The 16,113-nt window shown below is 37.8% G+C and overlaps 1 protein-coding gene across 1 annotated transcript; it reads left to right on the top strand.

The window, feature by feature from the left end:
* Nucleotides 1-2,797: 2,797 nt before the first annotated feature.
* Nucleotides 2,798-14,542, top strand: RNPC3 (RNA binding region (RNP1, RRM) containing 3). Its single transcript, XM_074151283.1, has 14 exons — nt 2,798-3,043; nt 4,111-4,158; nt 5,283-5,401; nt 6,564-6,644; nt 7,380-7,491; nt 7,984-8,052; nt 9,278-9,426; nt 10,368-10,493; nt 11,376-11,512; nt 12,331-12,492; nt 12,664-12,758; nt 12,839-12,897; nt 13,417-13,549; nt 14,483-14,542. The coding sequence occupies exons 1-14, from the start codon at nt 2,822-2,824 to the stop codon at nt 14,540-14,542; spliced, it is 1,572 nt and encodes a 523-aa protein (XP_074007384.1). The 5' UTR covers nt 2,798-2,821.
* Nucleotides 14,543-16,113: the final 1,571 nt, after the last annotated feature.

Here is a 16,113-nt window from a genome sequence, read left to right as displayed (position 1 = left end):
CTACAGTCACTTCCAACTGGATAAAAGGGGAGGAAAAAAAATCACCAGGAGGTTAATTAAGGAGTGGAAAAGCTTGTCTGTGTAGGCTGTAGAATCTTCAACCCTAGGCCCTTTTGAGACTAGGCTGGAGAAAGTCCTGAGTGATTTGGCTAGAATTCAGTGTTGACCATGATTTGAGTAGGAGGCTGGACTAGGCATCTCCATAAAAGGATCTCCTTCCTTTCTGACCTGAATGAGTCCATAGTTCTGACTCTTACTGGTATTACTAAAACACTTATATTGAAATTTCTCTGTATAAGCAATGAACTCCTAAACCTAGAATTTCAACACAAAAACATGATGCATTTGTGCTGAGGAACTCTATTGTTCAAGTATCTATAAATTTATATCCTTGAAAGTAAAAAAAAAAGAACATATTAGTCATCTGTTTTGAATGTGGGGATGAGGGGGACAGAAGGAAAAAATTAATTATTTTTTTCTTTCTGAATCTTAGAAAAAAAAGCCTGCATATTTTTATCGCCTTGACTTGCATGACTCTGTTAAACCTCTGCTCTAGAGATGTTCAGCTTCAAGGGCCTGGTCCATAAGGGTGATCAGACTCTAAAATAGTTTTTCTCTTTCTTTGAGGGGGATTCTGTGCTGGCAGGGACAGGTGGGCTGAACAGCCATGAGATATTAGAGTTGTTTCCAGTGAAATTGTTCTTGTCACTGCAGTGTTCAGCATCACTAGAAAATACGTATTTTTCTCAGCCTACCCTGACCAGAACCGAGAACAGTGTTTCTTAGTTCTGAGAGGAAAATATATTTGAAGTTATATCATTATTTCACCATCTGCTGACTGATGTGCAGATTAGTAACTGGAATGTACTAGAGAGTTACAAAGCAAACAGGGAAGCTTGGTTTGCCTACAAGTTTTATTGACCTGCTGCATAAAAAGTTCTCCTATGTCATTACCCAGGAGTGAACTACAAGTCTGGCCAATTTAAACAGGATGCAGCAGCACAGCCACTGCAGACTTGCTTTTGCAATCCTGACTCTCCCATCTGCTACAATTGCACTTTGACCAGCATATCCTAGGAATTCTTCATACAAACCACGAGCCACACACAGAACCTACTAGGCCAGCCGGACTCCTTTTAAAGTTTTGACAGCCTCAGAAAAAACAGTGTTGCTACTGTCATCAAGAGAGAAAGTAAGCTGCTTACTGTGTCGATTCTTCCACCTGTTTCTGAGTTCATAAATATTTCCTAGCTTATACTAATGACAGCAACAAAAACGCAGTAATGGATCCCATAACAAATTGCTGCCAAATTTCTGCTTTTCTCCTAGATCCCTTTTGAACACCCTGTGCTTCCCCAGTCTTTTTCCCCCAATTCCTTCCCAAACCCATCTGGATGAACTGGGACTGTCATCTGATCTACTCAGTGAGACCACTGTGACCACTCACAATGGCCAGATCTTTCCCAGATTGTCAGTGTTCAGTCATGAAATGAGCATGGCCTAAGACCCTTCAGGTGTACTGTGCATACAGTGCCAGTTCCATCATGAGTCTTCAAGGAAAACAAGCAGCCTTGAGGACTTTCTGGACTGAAGGCCTTATTTTTTTCTGTTTAAAGTTACATTAAACAATCATTCCCTATTCACCAGGTACACTGTATAGCCTACAAAACATGTTTTCTCTGTAGCTGGCATCAGTGCACCCCAGACAGCAGTCCCAGAGCTTGGATCTCCCCCAGTGCTCTTGCTGCCCAGTGGCACATCAAGCCCTGCAGGTTCTGCACAGTGGCATCAAGTGCTATGTCTCAGCTGGACCCAGAGCCAGTGGCAGCAATAATCTGTGCAGGTGGTGCTTTTGCCAGCCAGCAACCAGCTCATTAGATATGGTAAGACCTGAGATTTCGTAAGTGGAGTTTGGGGATTTCCCCCCCCTCCTTGCTTTCGAGATCACTGCCTCTGGCCTCAGAAAAAGAGGCTGGCTCTAGATCAGCCTGTCTGGTGTCAGTAGGAGCTGGCTGGTAACTGCCTCTGTACTCACTACTCACACTGCAGAATACCCTCTCGTGCCCATAATTACAGGTTGTAATTATGGCTGTGTTTCACCTACACTGCTTGCCTTGGCCAGACACTTAACAGCTGCTATCCTGAGGCAGCATATTAACATCTGTGCCAGAAAGATCTTAACACCTTGGTGTTCAGATAAAGTGGCAGGAGGAAAACCGAAGTCTCTTCAGCAAAGGTTAATGAGAGTGGTATTTCAAACACAATACAACTTCTTAAAATCTAGTCTGAAGACAAGCTCTTAAGGGAGGGGAAGAAGGGGAAGGTCATCTCCCTTTGGAGCATTATTTCAGATTTGACTAAGGCAGGTGTTGAATACCATCTGTCTAAGGCGCCACCTGACAGAAACAGGGCCCTGAAGAATGGCTCACCACCAGCCCACCACAGCCCTTACAGCAAGCCCGCCACCAGCCAGACCGAGGGGGCGGGCAGACCCTGACGACTGCCTCAGGCTGCTGCTTTGTGTGTGTCTCTGTGTGCCGGCACACGGGCCAGAAGCTTACCGCGGCGCCCCTTTCCACCCCTCAGCTGCTAGCGGACCCCAATGCACAGCGCCAAGGCCTGTGCGAGGCGCCAGGACCCGAACCCGCGGCCCCAGCGCGCCTCAGCGTCCGCTTCCCGCCCTTCCCCACCAGCGACAACCCGTCCCAATACCCCATCGGTCTCGCGAGACTTGAGGCCGCAGCCACCGCCTCAGCTCTCGCGCGATTTGCCCCCTTGCTTCCGCGTGTTCGCGGTTGCTGCCACGGACCTGTTCGCTGCGATGGCGGCACCGGGCTATGAGGAGACACGGGCGGCCGGCGTGGGGCTTGGGGTCGGCCCGCCGCAGCCCGGCGTCCCGCCTCACCCCGGCGTGGCGCGGCGGCGAGGCCGGACGCTGCTGGTGCGGCACCTGCCGGCAGAGCTAACGGCGGCGGAGAAAGAGGATCTGCTGGAGCACTTCGGGGCCGTGTCTGTGCGCGTCCTGTCGGACCACGGGCGGCTGGTGAGGGCCGGGGCCTGAGGCGGCGGGGGCGGGAGAGACCTGCTGCCTGCCGCCCTGGGTGGCTTGCCGCCCTCAGGGGTGGGGAGCGGGCCGCAGGGAGGGGGTGAGTGTGGTTGCCGAGTCAGGGCTCTGCATTCTCCCCGCCCGGGCCGGAGCGGTGGCGGGAGAGCACCGCAGGGCCGAGGCGGGGTGGTCGAGGGAGCGCCTGACACGAGGGTCCCGTCTTCCCGCCGGCTCTAAGCCCCGTGCCCTTGCCCGCAGCATTGGCCTCGCTTGTCGTTAGGAATAAGGCAGTGGAAAAGCAGCGCAGGAGTGTCTGTTGGAGGTGTAGGGATGCAGTTTCACAGGTCTGTCTCTTGAGATCTTTATTTTTTGCCTTCCTCTAAATTACAAAAGCATAGGAGTATCTGTCAGGTGGCAAACACTGGTGGGGAAGAGCCTCGTATTCCTGCAGAACTGCAGATAAATGATGTCTGCAGCTTTTGTTGGGGTAATGCTTTCTTTGACAGGGTCACAATTGACTTTGTGATGATTTTTCTGGTGGATGCTATTTTAACAGTACTAATGTTTCGAGGTTTTAATACCCAATCATGTAGTGGCAAGATGAAATAATACAGTGTGTTAAAATAAATTTAAGATGAATTGTGTATTCTGCGAGAATTTGATCTAGTTTGGAAAGCTTAAGGTTTTTTTTATACTTCAAAAGTAAGTGAATAAATTTCCTTTTTTGAAAAGAGGCTTAAACTTCTTTATCAATATGTACTTGCTTGCAGTTTAGGATGCCTTTTGCTCACTAGCAGAAAAAATATTGTTTTATTGTATTTCTCTAACTGCTGAGTTCCTGTCTTAATTTTTGAATGCAGGAGGTGCTTGTCCTAAATTCTCAAAAAAAATTTCCTTAGTCCTTCACCTTTGCCCCACCTAGGAGTTAAATGACTACTATTTGGAAGCTTTCAAATGTGTAAATTTGAATTTACAAATTACTTGTGGGTATATGTTTTACACGTAATTTCTTACCTTTTTTTACTTGAATTTAGTATGGTTTTTTTTATTTGTTTCTTTTCTAGAAACATACTGCATTTGCTACTTTTCCCACTGAAAATGCAGCTGTGAAGGTTCGTATAGAGTTTGTTACTGAATGTTTTAGCAAAGCACTTCTCTGAGTTGCCTTTTGGGCTCTAAAATGTTTTACATGTCAACTAGTTCTCAGTGTCAGCAAAAAAAAAGCAAAGGAATGTAATATTAGAGTTCTGTTTGAAGAGATGCTTGAAAGATTTGATAAAATGAACATTTCTGTAGAGTCATAAGAAAGGTGAGTTGGAAGGGTCTTGCGGAAGTCTTCTGACCCAACCGGTCATTTAGAGCATGGCAAAGTTACGTAAGTTGAGACTGATCAGGGCCTTGTCGAGGGTGTGTGTGCATTTATATATAAACTGTAAACCAAACATGATTTACCTGTCTCCTGCATAATTGCATATTTGCCATAAAATTCAGACATAGTGGTGTACACAATTCAAGACTGCCTAAAATGCCCAACTATGATAAGAAAAAGAAAACTACCATGTTAATAGGGGACATGGATGCCAAAAAGGTAATACTAATAATGCTTTTTAAATATGAATCTGGTAAAAAGCCTGTGTCCTGAAATTCCTTCTTATGCCTTGTGGTTTTTTTGGTGTTACTTTTATATTTTTTTAGGCCATGCTGTAAAGTACTACTCAAAAAAGTTACAAAGATTATGTGAGGTAAATAGTGGTGAATTTAGGTTGCTTTATCAGGACTAGCAGAATGTTGAAGCTTCCTAGTGTGACTGTTAAGAATCTTGATTTTAAAATTCCCAGCTATTACTAGTGGACTTCAGCATGTTTGTGGTTCATGAGTAAGAGGTTGGTTACTTGGAATCGCAGAGATTTATTAGGTTATGTGATAAGTATCACTGTAATGGCTGCAGTCTTGCTACTGTGTTCAGGTGACCTAAGTCTCTGCAGTGGTTCTAGTTGTGCAACCTCATCTTTTTCCTTCCTGCTCGCAGGAAAGAGGCTGCTAAAAGGCAGGGCTTTGAATGCAGGAACGGTGCAGAACTACCTGTGTCTGTACTGGCACACACTTAGCTTAAAGCATTTGGGACTGCATCCTATGGCTAGTTTGCCAACCAAAGAAAAAAACAGTTATGCTTTGAAATAATTCTGATCATTTTCCTATTCCCTTTCTTTCTTTTCTCTATTATAATTATTTGAAGGCTTTGTCAAGACTGCATCAGCTGAAACTTTTAGGTCACACCTTAGTTGTTGAGTTTGCGAAGGAGCAAGATAGTGTGCAGGTACTTAGCCAGCCTTCTGTCTCAGAGAATTGTAAAAGGTATGTGCGTAATAATTCAGTTTCTATGTTTGTGGTCAAGGAAAAGAAATTCCTTATTCATGATCCTTATGTAGTACTGTTAAGTAAAAGGCTAAATCATAACCATTCAGTATCATCACCTAATAATGCTCATCTATATTCTATAGTTATTAATATCTTTAATCAGCAGATGGTCCTGTTTGCTGTCATTTCCAGAGCAAGATTCCAGTGTAAGCTGACCTCTGTGTTGCACAGGTTCCCTGTTTTTTTAAAAAACTCTTCTACTTTTTTTGAGTGTCAGGATTATGATTTGCTTTTGCTATTTTCTTTTGCTATTAAACAACTCATGCAATGCTTTCCTGATGTTTCTTTCTAATCTAATTGAGAGTTAGGCAGAATTGACACCTGCTGGCATAACTGTATAAGACTATACTGTTATAGTCACTGGTTTCTAGGCTGGAGCTGATTTGCATTTATCTAGTTTGTTGCATGAACAGAACAAACAAAACTGTCTAAGTCTTTCTTCAAAAGAATATGTAATATTAAAAAAAAAAAAAAAACAAAACCAAAAAAACCCAAAACAAAACAAAAACAAACAAACAAAAAACAACAACAAAAAAAAAACCCACCGAAAACTCCTAATGCTAGTGTGACCAAGAACTGTGATAGTTTGGGTTTCAATTGTCTGTCAAGTACTTAATTAAAAAAGTAAGTTACATAGTTAGGCTTTCAAGTTTAACTGTGTAATATGTAACTAAGTGATAGAAGCTATGTGATAGTGCTTGAGGTTTTAAGTTATTTATAGAGGTTTTAAGTTATTTATTCCACTCTCTGAATGTGGACAAATCAATATTTAATATATTTGATTTTATACAGTCTCTGAACAGAGCAACCTGAAATAATTTTAGTTCTTTTCCTGTGAGTAGATTTAAGTCAGAAATTTACTTAAATCTGCCTAAATCTTTATTTATGTAGGCCTTAGAAGTCTTGCTACTATAAGTATCCACATGTATTAATCCTTAAGAATTAATAATGGCTGTAATAATGTCATTGATAAAAGATGTTAAAAACACTATACTAATTTATTTCTTATATTTTTAATATATGAGATTAAATATATTTCATACATTATGTAGTCACTTAAATTTTGCCTCATTTTAATTAATGCTAAATTATTTTTCAGTTCAGAAGAACCAGTGAAAGAAGAAGAGAAGAAAGAACCAAACTGTGTTAAAATAGAGAATGGAATTGCACCCAACCATGGGTTAGTGGTTTTTTTCTTCATATTTTATTCTGTTACAGTTTATTTTGAAATAGGAGTTATACAGTGTTGAACAAGAGAGAATGAGGTATGCTGCATTCTCTCGTTTGTTTTATTGTATGCTACTGTCCCACATGCATACCTGTAGGAATTGTCATAAAGATGAAATTCTTCAAGTTTAGAACCTCACAGTTGAGTAGCAACTTGTGCTTTGAACTATGAGGTTGTGGATTGCATAATAATAGCCTTCTAGTGTGATGCATTGCTTTCTCAGGAAGAGTGTGAGGATTGGGTAGTTTGTCCTTTTGTTTTTCCAGAGGTTTTTTTGTTCTTTCTTTCTCCATTTGCATTTTTGCATACACAAAGAATATATTTCTTCTGAGGCTAATAAATCCAGCAATTTGAGCACTGAATTTATGATGTTTGTACAGCTTGCTATGCTGTGCTTTTGGTTTTGGACATGTTGATTGTTTCTTTGTGCTTTAGGCTTTCTGCATGTGTTGATACTTTCATTGTGCCCAAGCCCAGTAAGTCTGTCATGCATTAGGGCTCTGCTCCCTGATGTTAAAGACATAATGTAAGTGGCCCTAAACTGTTGTAGGGAAATTACAATTAACTACAATATAGTTTAACTAAGAAACTATAATTAATAGTTAAACCTCTAGTAATCATTAATTGTTATCATTCATTACATGACGATGGTGCTAAGATTCCTTGTTTTTAATCTTTTTTCATCAGCCTCACGTTTCCCATCAATTCTTGCCTCAAGTATTTGTATCCACCACCTTCAAGTACAATTCTAGCAAATATAGCAAATGCCTTGGCAAGTGTGCCCAAATTTTATGTGCAGGTAAGTAAAAAAATGGCAAAAAAGAAAGTATAAAAATGTCTCTTTTTTCCTCTTTTAATTATCCACAGAAATATTTTTTGCCACAGTAAATATTAAGTTAGTTTTCCTGTGATAGGGTTAATCAATGTTAATTTTTTACTATCTTAAGATAATAAGATTTGATTGACCAGAAGTAAATGTTGCTTCATTGACCCTGAAGACTTAACTGGATATGATCTTCCTAATTAGATGTGACTTGAGTACTTAGAATTTCATTCTGAGATGATGCTTTGCCTTTTGATTAGCCTTTTTAGGGTGTTGCTCATATTTACCATTAGTGTTGGATCTCAAGCTCAGGCTTTCACATTGGTCAATAACCAATATAGTTGTGTCTTCATTAAAGTCATGCTGATTTATACCTGCCAGAAGTTATCCACTCTAATACCTAGCAAGGAACTATTTTCATTTATTTATTTATTTAAAGGAAACTTTACTTTTCTTGAATCATTCCAGGTACTTCATCTTATGAATAAAATGAATCTTCCTCCACCTTTTGGACCAATTACTGCTCGCCCTCCCATGGTAACTTTTTTATTGTATGTTTTAAGTACTGTAAAACTGATTCACAGTTTAAAATGTTAGCAACGTGGTAAAAGATCTAAGTTCAAATTTCTAACAGTTGCGGAAATCTCTAGGTGATAGCAAATACTGCTGCATTTCCTTGGCTAAGATGTGCATATTAGTCTTCTGAAAAAATCCTTTTATCTATACTTAGAACAAAGAGGTATACATGTATGACAGTAGCACTGGAATATTTTGAACTGTTGAGTACAAAAAAGAAAAAAAAAGATGTTATAGCATCACATTACAGATGCAGGAAATAAAGAATACAGTTAGCCCGTTGACTTATGAAGATGTGCTGAGTCCTTTGTTCCATGTGTTTCTTTGGAGTTCTGATCAGATTCAGATTGTTAGTGAGATTGCACAGTGCTTTTGGATTTAGCTTGCTCTGTCTCCAGGATGTTTTTTAAAGAGGCAGATGTTTTTTAAAACTGACAGAGGCTTAGGGGGAGCTGTTTCTGAAGCCAATAGAAATACCGGCTTTGTGGTCTCAGTTCTCTGTTGCTGTGATATAGTAGTTTGACTGCCAGTGGAAGATAGAGCAAGGGAGGACTTGCATTAATAGTCTTGCATTAATTAAAAGAGTAGTAAGGTTGAGAGGCCAGTCCTTGAAATTCCTAGAGCAGTTTCTAAAGGGTACAGAGTATTTCTAATGCCAGAAGACATCGGTGCCTTGTGGAACTGATAGTACATAAAAGTACCATCAGTACAGTAAGTATAGTAAGATTGTTACTACAGTTGGCTGGAGATCATTTTGTACATACGGAGTTCTTTGTGTGTTTTTTGAAATCTCAGTGAAAAAACTGATGCCTTTTATGAAATCCTTACTCCTTACAGAAGTAGAAATATAACTTTGATAGGTGGTGGAAGATTCATTGTAGAAACTGAGATGTCTTGGGAGTGTAGACCTCTTCCCGTATGACCACGTTTCTTCCAGGGAAGTCCTTAAACCTGAGTGCAAAGTAAAAACCCAGTGGTCAAATTAAAAGAATGAAAACATTCACTGTTATGCTTCAGAATGCAGGAAATTGTTTTCTCGTGGAAAGTTTTAATTAGCAATGTAGTTTATTAAAATAGATTGCTATAAACATGCTTTAAAAATGCTTCTAATTTATTGCTTTGACTGTTTTTATTATGTAAAGAAAAACAAGATACGTAATTTTTTTAACTTTTTCCCCGTAATTAGTATGAAGAGTATTTACCAGTGCCTGTGCCACCTCCCCCAATCCCACCTCTGCCTCCTGAAGAGCCTCCTTTGCCTGAAGAGGAAGAAGAGCAACCATCTAGTGAAGATGAATCAGAATATGAAAGTGATAATCAGGAGGAAAAGGAGAGGTAGGGATTTTACAGTCGTTTACAATCTTCTGGGCTCTTTTTTAAGTGGTGTGTTTACTTTTCTAGCTTTTAGTTCAGCAAATAGCACTGTTAAAGTTTGCAGTATATAGATAATCTTTCCAGATGCTTAAGGAAGCTCCAGAGCGACTTAAAAACAGGACAGTGCTGTTTTGAATTACATTAAGAGAAGGAAGATGGCCAAATGGTGTGCATTTTATCATTTGTTCCCATGTCCACAAAAAAAAAAACCTCAGACTGAAGAGAGAGTGGAGATAGAAGGAAGCAATAATTTGTTTGTTTTCTGGATTCTTCATTTTTCCGCATCTTAATTGAGTAAGCTACTTGGCCTGAATCATATGTGCACTCTTACTTCCAAAATGTTCTTTGTACATCAGTGTGTATTGCTAGAAGTAATAATAATGGGAGATCATGTGTATTCTCTTGCAGTTTTGGGACTGAATTGTATCATAGCTGTTTGTTGTTTTTTTTAATCTTTAATACTAAATGAAGAGGCAATTTTCTTTATTTGCTGTTTAAACTGAAAAGTAAATCAGAAAGTTCCTATGCTATATTCAGAAAAATACATGCATTGGGAAAAAGGCAGTCCTGTTGAGTGGAAATAGTATAAGAAAAGGTTCAGCTTGGTGCTTCTTAGCATTTCTGCAGCTCCAATATCTTAATTGGGTGCATGTTTGGGAAGGGACATCATTTAACTCATTACAATTTTGATCGGTTACCTAAGTGCTCTCTCTGTGTGTATTGATTTGCTATGTGTTATAGTTTATTGCTGTAGTCTTAGTCTTAAGGTAGCTAGATTTATAACCATATTCTGAAAAGTTGTATTTCAAGGGCTTTCAGGAAGGGGGAAGGGTTTTCAAAATCAGTATTTTCAAATTAACTGTAAACCACATTGGTTCTTTTTTCATTTTTGTTTTTAATAGAATGACCAAGTTGATGGAATTAGCAACCCTTCAGCCTAAAAGACCAATAAACACAAAGAGACGTAGTGTTAGAAAAAAGCAAAGAATTAAAGACTTACTGAATGTTCCTGTGTGTATTCCCCACAGGTTTGTATTATTTCTGGTGGTTTTGCACTTTTTCGGAAGATCACTCCTTTTGCTAAATGATGTTCTCTGTATCATGTTTGCTTTAGTGTTGCTATTTTAAAACAAGCATTCTTCACTGGTATGTAAATTTGGTAGTAAAGTTGGTCTGTTATTGCTCTAAAGGTCCAAATTTTCATGTAATTTGAACTCGAGTCTGCTCAACAACCTTAATCTGTAAAGTGTGCCTGATTCAAGCTCTGTGCTTCTCCTGCTATCAGACTAATCAGAATTCCTTTTTCATAAAAAAGAACAACAATATCCTATCACAGCCCTGACTGAAGCAATCTGGATTTATTGTTTGGCATACTTCTTAAAATAAAGATTTAAAATAATTTTAAAAATGGATGATACTGGAAGATTAAAAGCTGGTTTGGTTTTAAATAATTTTGGATTTTGAAACTGCAGTACTATGGCACAGTAGACACCAGTGTAGTATTTCTATGTAGTGATGTTCAATAGTGAATGCATTTTTATTCATAGCTGCCGCCTTCTTCCAAGTGATTTTCTATATTTTAAAAACAAAAATTGGTATATTTTATATGCTATGTGAGAGCAGCAGCAAGGCCAGTTATTTTTTTTATTTAAGTTACTAATAAATTTTTTCATAAGTGCCTGTCTGTACTGTAATGTGGTATGTAATTCTTGGTTTTGCTCTCACTGCCAGCCATACCTACTGTATTCTCAATGTTTTAATCAACTTGAACTATATTGGGTGAAATTTCTGAAATGGAGGACTCATGTATTTGTGATAACAGCATAAAATCTATCTGGAAGAAATCTTGTATTCAGCTATGCATTCATCAGTGTCTGACTCTTTAGTTAACACGTTGTTGTTTTAAACAGTAATTTGCACCCTACGCTGTCACCTTCAGATGTCTTTGAGCAGCCACAGCATGTAGGTCATAAGAAAATCGAGTTCCATATTACTACTGACATCCCAGCTGTTCTTCAGATAAACTCAGAAAAAAAAGAAAAAAATGGTAAGAGTACTTCAAATGTATTTAATATTAAATTAATGTTTCAGTGTATAGAAGGCTGCTAAAATTTAGGCCAGGGAATTCTTTCATCCTTTTGTTTTAGATAATAGTATACATAAATAGTATACATCAGGGTTTGTTTAAGAACACCAACTTCCACCTTGTCACAGAACTTTGTGCTTTGGTACGGTAAGGGATCTAGAGGATTTTAAAGGTCTGTCTCTCTGCTATGTGATCTGTGTGTTTATGGTGAATTGCATTCTCTTTTAAACGTAAAGGTGTTTTTAGAAAATATGTTACAAATGCATTCTCAGTATTAGATAGTGTAATTGAATATATCGGGCTAATTTCAAATTTTCCTCTTCCAGCTCTTAAGAGAGCAGCATTCAAGTGCTTGCCAACTCCTCTGTGATGCACTGATTATCTGCTATAAAAATGCTGGGCGATAATAGCAATGAGGTGTGATGGTTTCTTACAGGGTCAGTCTGTGTCTTGGTACTTTACAGTAATACACAGTTTCTTTGAATTAAAATTAGATAAACCATTAAAATGGATACAGGCTTGAGCAGCAAGGCTAGTTTTACTTTAACTGGCATATGCCGTGGCTTTTATTTGCAGTACAGTTGATTTTATAGGACCATATAGAGCAGGTGTGTTTGTCAAACCAGGGATTAGGACACATTTCTTTAAGGATCTGTTCAAATTTCTTTACCAAGTCTACTATATTAAAACGGTACTGGAAGGAGTATAGTTTTTTGCTTGCTGTTGATCCTTTTGTGAACAAATACATAAACCACTTGTATAATGTGTTGAAATTTCAGACCTTTATGCAACCACAGAAGAAATCAATAATACAGGCTTTGGAAGGATTTTCCCAGCTCCCATCTCAAATGATAAAATGGAAACCGAAGAGGAGGATGATGAAATACCATCAGAATTTATTTCTAGAAGGGATCTAGAAAAAAACAGACTTTCTAAAGAAGGTATAACTGTGAGAATAAATTACCTAATAGTAGCTCTTCGATTTGTTGCAACAAATAGTTTAAATATTCCTTTATTAATTGATCTTATATTAAATTTGGTTATTTTATACTGAACAAAAATGCAAAGTAATTAAATGACCTAAAACATTGTCTGTTTTTGTCTTCTTCAAGAAATGGAAAAATTTTCTGTTTTCAAAAACTATGAGCCAGGTGATCCAAATTGCAGGATATATGTGAAGAATTTAGCTAAACAAGTTCAAGAAAAGGTAGGTAAAAAAGCAAATTAAATATTTATCAAAAGGGGTTTTTATCAGCTTTCCTCTTTATACCTACCTTTTAATTTCAGGATCTCAAGTTCATTTTTGGAAGATATGTTGACTTCCAGTCAGAAGTAGAACGAAATATGTAAGTTAATTTGATACTCGGTTAAAATTAAGCCTTTTATGTTAATGTCTATAATATTGGTGAAAACTTTGACTTAAAAACTAGTCATCTTTTTTCTTTATACAGAAGCATAAAGAAAAAATGTTTTGTCTGAAAATCTTCATTTATCACAAGTACAGAAAGAATTATTTTTTGAAGTGTCTGAAGACCCTACTATTTTGCCTGTATATTTTTATGACCAAACTTACTGTTTATTGGCTGAGACACACTCATCAACACTGTTAATTCTGTATATCTGATTGTTTTGCCTATGTCATTTACTATATTTGCACACCAGTTTGCCATCCTATGGTCTAACATCACTTTTTACTAAGTGGTTTCCCCAGGCGAAGTGGTCTCCAATGACATAATTCCTGCTTGTATGCTCTTCTCCCATTTCTGCATTTTCTCCAACTTGAAGTCTGATAATTATATTTGTGCTATGAAATATGAAAGTGCGGTTAAACATGAGTAATTCAAAATTCTCAATTTTGCCTCTAGGTTTGATATACGTTTGATGAAAGAAGGTCGTATGAAAGGACAGGCTTTCATTGGACTTCCTAATGAAAAAGCAGCTGCTAAAGCTTTAAAAGAAGCAAATGGATATGTCTTATTTGAAAAACCCATGGTGGTTGTATCTTTTTCCTCAAACATTTACATTATATTCTTTGTAATCTGTCTGTCAATCTCTAGTTTTATTGTTCTATGGAAAGGGGATATACCTTAAGAAAACCAGGCAGCATAGCATAGTGTAATATTGTTAATTTTATAACTGAAAAATATATAGAGGCACCCCTTCTAAAATAGGAAAGGAAATGTGCTTTATTTAAGACAATAAAAATTACTTTTCTAGTCTTAGCTCTTTGGTCCTGCAAACTCAATGCAAGATATAATTTAGTTTGTATGACCATTCTATTTAAATTAAGTAGGCTTTTTGACTTGGTTAAGCTGGTGTTTGCAGAATCAAGAAATGTTTATATCAGGATCAGTAGTCTCTAGACTGCTACTCCAGCTGGAACTGTCAATTACTGCTTGGGCCTGTGAGGCCCACGTGTTGAGATTTTTATACTTCCTGATTGCATTGACCTGTTTTTTGTCTGTAAGTTTTAAATCTCTTCCTGTCCTTTCTTATTTTTCACTAAAACATTTCATAGTTTATTTCCTTTTCTTTGTACTCTTGTTCATTTTAGCTTGTTTCCTCCCAGATACCCACTGATACATCAAAGTTATGGAATTACCCTGCTGGGATGAAGGCTTAAATATCAAGCATTTATCATACTATTATTGTTCTGTTTGCACCTAACCCATTCCTGGGTAGTTCTCCTTATTTACTTGGTATTGTAAAATCTTGAGCAGGCTCTCTTAAAATCTTTTTGTACTGCAGATCAGTGAGGTCCTAATCTTTGGCTAATAGACACTATTGTTACAATGTTTAATACTGTAGCAGAGTTGATTCACAAATAAATGCCACTTCTTAAACTGTCTTTTGCTGAAGTAATAGTTCTTTTTTGCTTCTTGCTTGGCTTCTGTTTGTCATTGACACTTGTAGTCCTTAACAGAATCTCAGCAATTTGCTCGTTCAGCTAGACCAAAACAGGATGCCAATGAAGGGAAAAGAAAAAAGTAGAACACTGCACAAGGTATGGATTCTCTGCCTGAAAATAAAAATAAACAACTAGGTTGGGGTTTTTGTTAATTTGTTTTGTTGGTGGTTTTTTGTTTGTTTATAGCTGCTTTAGAAATAGTGATGGTGAAGTGGGATTGTTCCACATAATTTTCTTTAAAATGTGCAGTTATATCAGAAAACCAGAATGCAAGTTGTATAGTTGGTGTAAGTTTAAAATGTTGCTTCTTCCTCTGTTAGAAACTTGGAGACTGCTGTTTCCCTAATCCTCATGTCCTAGGGTAGTTGTCAGTTTCTCTAATCCTTAATCAGGGGAGCTGAGTAGAATTCCCTGTGGAATCTGATCGTTACCTTTTAGTAACCTTCTGGGGTTTTGGCTTTGAAGACAGTTGCCTCTCTTCTCTTTCCCTTCCATTCCTGCCATTGTAGAAGGATTCTGAAGAACTGTTTCCAGTAATAAACTCACTTCTGCTAGCTCTGTAAAGGTCCTTTGGCTTTCCTAACTTTAGAAAGTTAGCACTTGGTACTGTGGCAGCATCCTTTAAACTTGCCTGATTTAAGAAAAGGATACTGTATCAGAAAGTGCTACTTAGCATTGCATTGATCAAGACTTACTTTGCGGAATGCATAGGTCCTGATTTTGGGCGTTAATTGTCTAAACTTGATGGGGAAGTAACTTTTAGCAGAAAGTAATCACTATTTAACTATTTCCTACAATATAGCTTTACTGCTTACTCTAAGTATTTGCTTTATATGAGAGTAGCTCAAGCAAAATCAGCTCTAATTTAACTATGAAGGTTTAAATGGCCTATAGAAATTTGAGTCGTGAACTGTCTTAAATCGGCACATGAAGTAACTGGTGCAAGAATTGGAACCACTTATTTCTCAATCTGCACCCTCTGATAGATGAGCTAGCTCAAATTTAAAGGGTTGTTTAGCTTAATTACAGATTACACAGTTGGGCCTCCACTTAAGACCAAGTGAACTCAAAGATTAGACTGAATGCTCCTGAAATGTTCTATTTACTCCAGGATATATTTGTAATCTGGATGTCTTGATCATTGTTATTTTGGAAAAAAAAGAAAAAAGTAGTTTGAAATAAAGGATGTGAACAGCTGGTTTTGGTTTTGTAAAAATTGGCTGGATACCTCACACTATAGTTACTCTGAGGGTAGTATTTCTATTTATAACAGTTACTTTAATTGTAGGCTTCTTTTTCTGTTATTTGTCTAAGGATTTTTTCATCAGATTGTATTTAAGCACGTTTCCCTCACTTTCGAGATGCTCTTTGGTGTTACCAGTTCCTGTTTTGAGTTACTGATTTGTGATTTGCAAAATCTCTATTTAATTTTATCAAATTAAAGATCACTTTTTTTACAGGCATTCTTCTGTATTGGTCATTGGAAAGAGACAAATGAGACTTAGCTAAAGTATTCTATTTGGAACAAGGGTTTATGGGAAAGTTTCTAGCAAGGAAATGAAACAAGACCGAAAAAACCTTGTATTTATATTATTTTATCCAGTGTCTAATAATAAGAAAATTCCTAAGGTTTCTTTAAATGCAAAGAAGAAAT

This window comes from Numenius arquata, chromosome 8 (genome assembly GCF_964106895.1).
Source record: "Numenius arquata chromosome 8, bNumArq3.hap1.1, whole genome shotgun sequence".
In the NCBI taxonomy this organism is placed as follows: Eukaryota; Metazoa; Chordata; class Aves; order Charadriiformes; family Scolopacidae; genus Numenius; species Numenius arquata.
The sequence above is the reverse complement of the archived record's forward strand: the minus strand, read 5'-3'. Positions and strand labels throughout refer to the sequence as shown.

Excerpts from the sequence above, each read along its gene's own strand:
- RNPC3 (XM_074151283.1), top strand. The coding sequence starts at position 2,822 with ATGGCGGCACCGGGCTATGAGGAGACACGGGCGGCCGGCGTGGGGCTT. Across the intron at positions 5,402-6,563 it reads GTCTCAGAGAATTGTAAAAG|TTCAGAAGAACCAGTGAAAG; the intron begins GTATGTGCGTAA and ends ATTATTTTTCAG. Across the intron at positions 8,053-9,277 it reads TTACTGCTCGCCCTCCCATG|TATGAAGAGTATTTACCAGT; the intron begins GTAACTTTTTTA and ends CCCCGTAATTAG.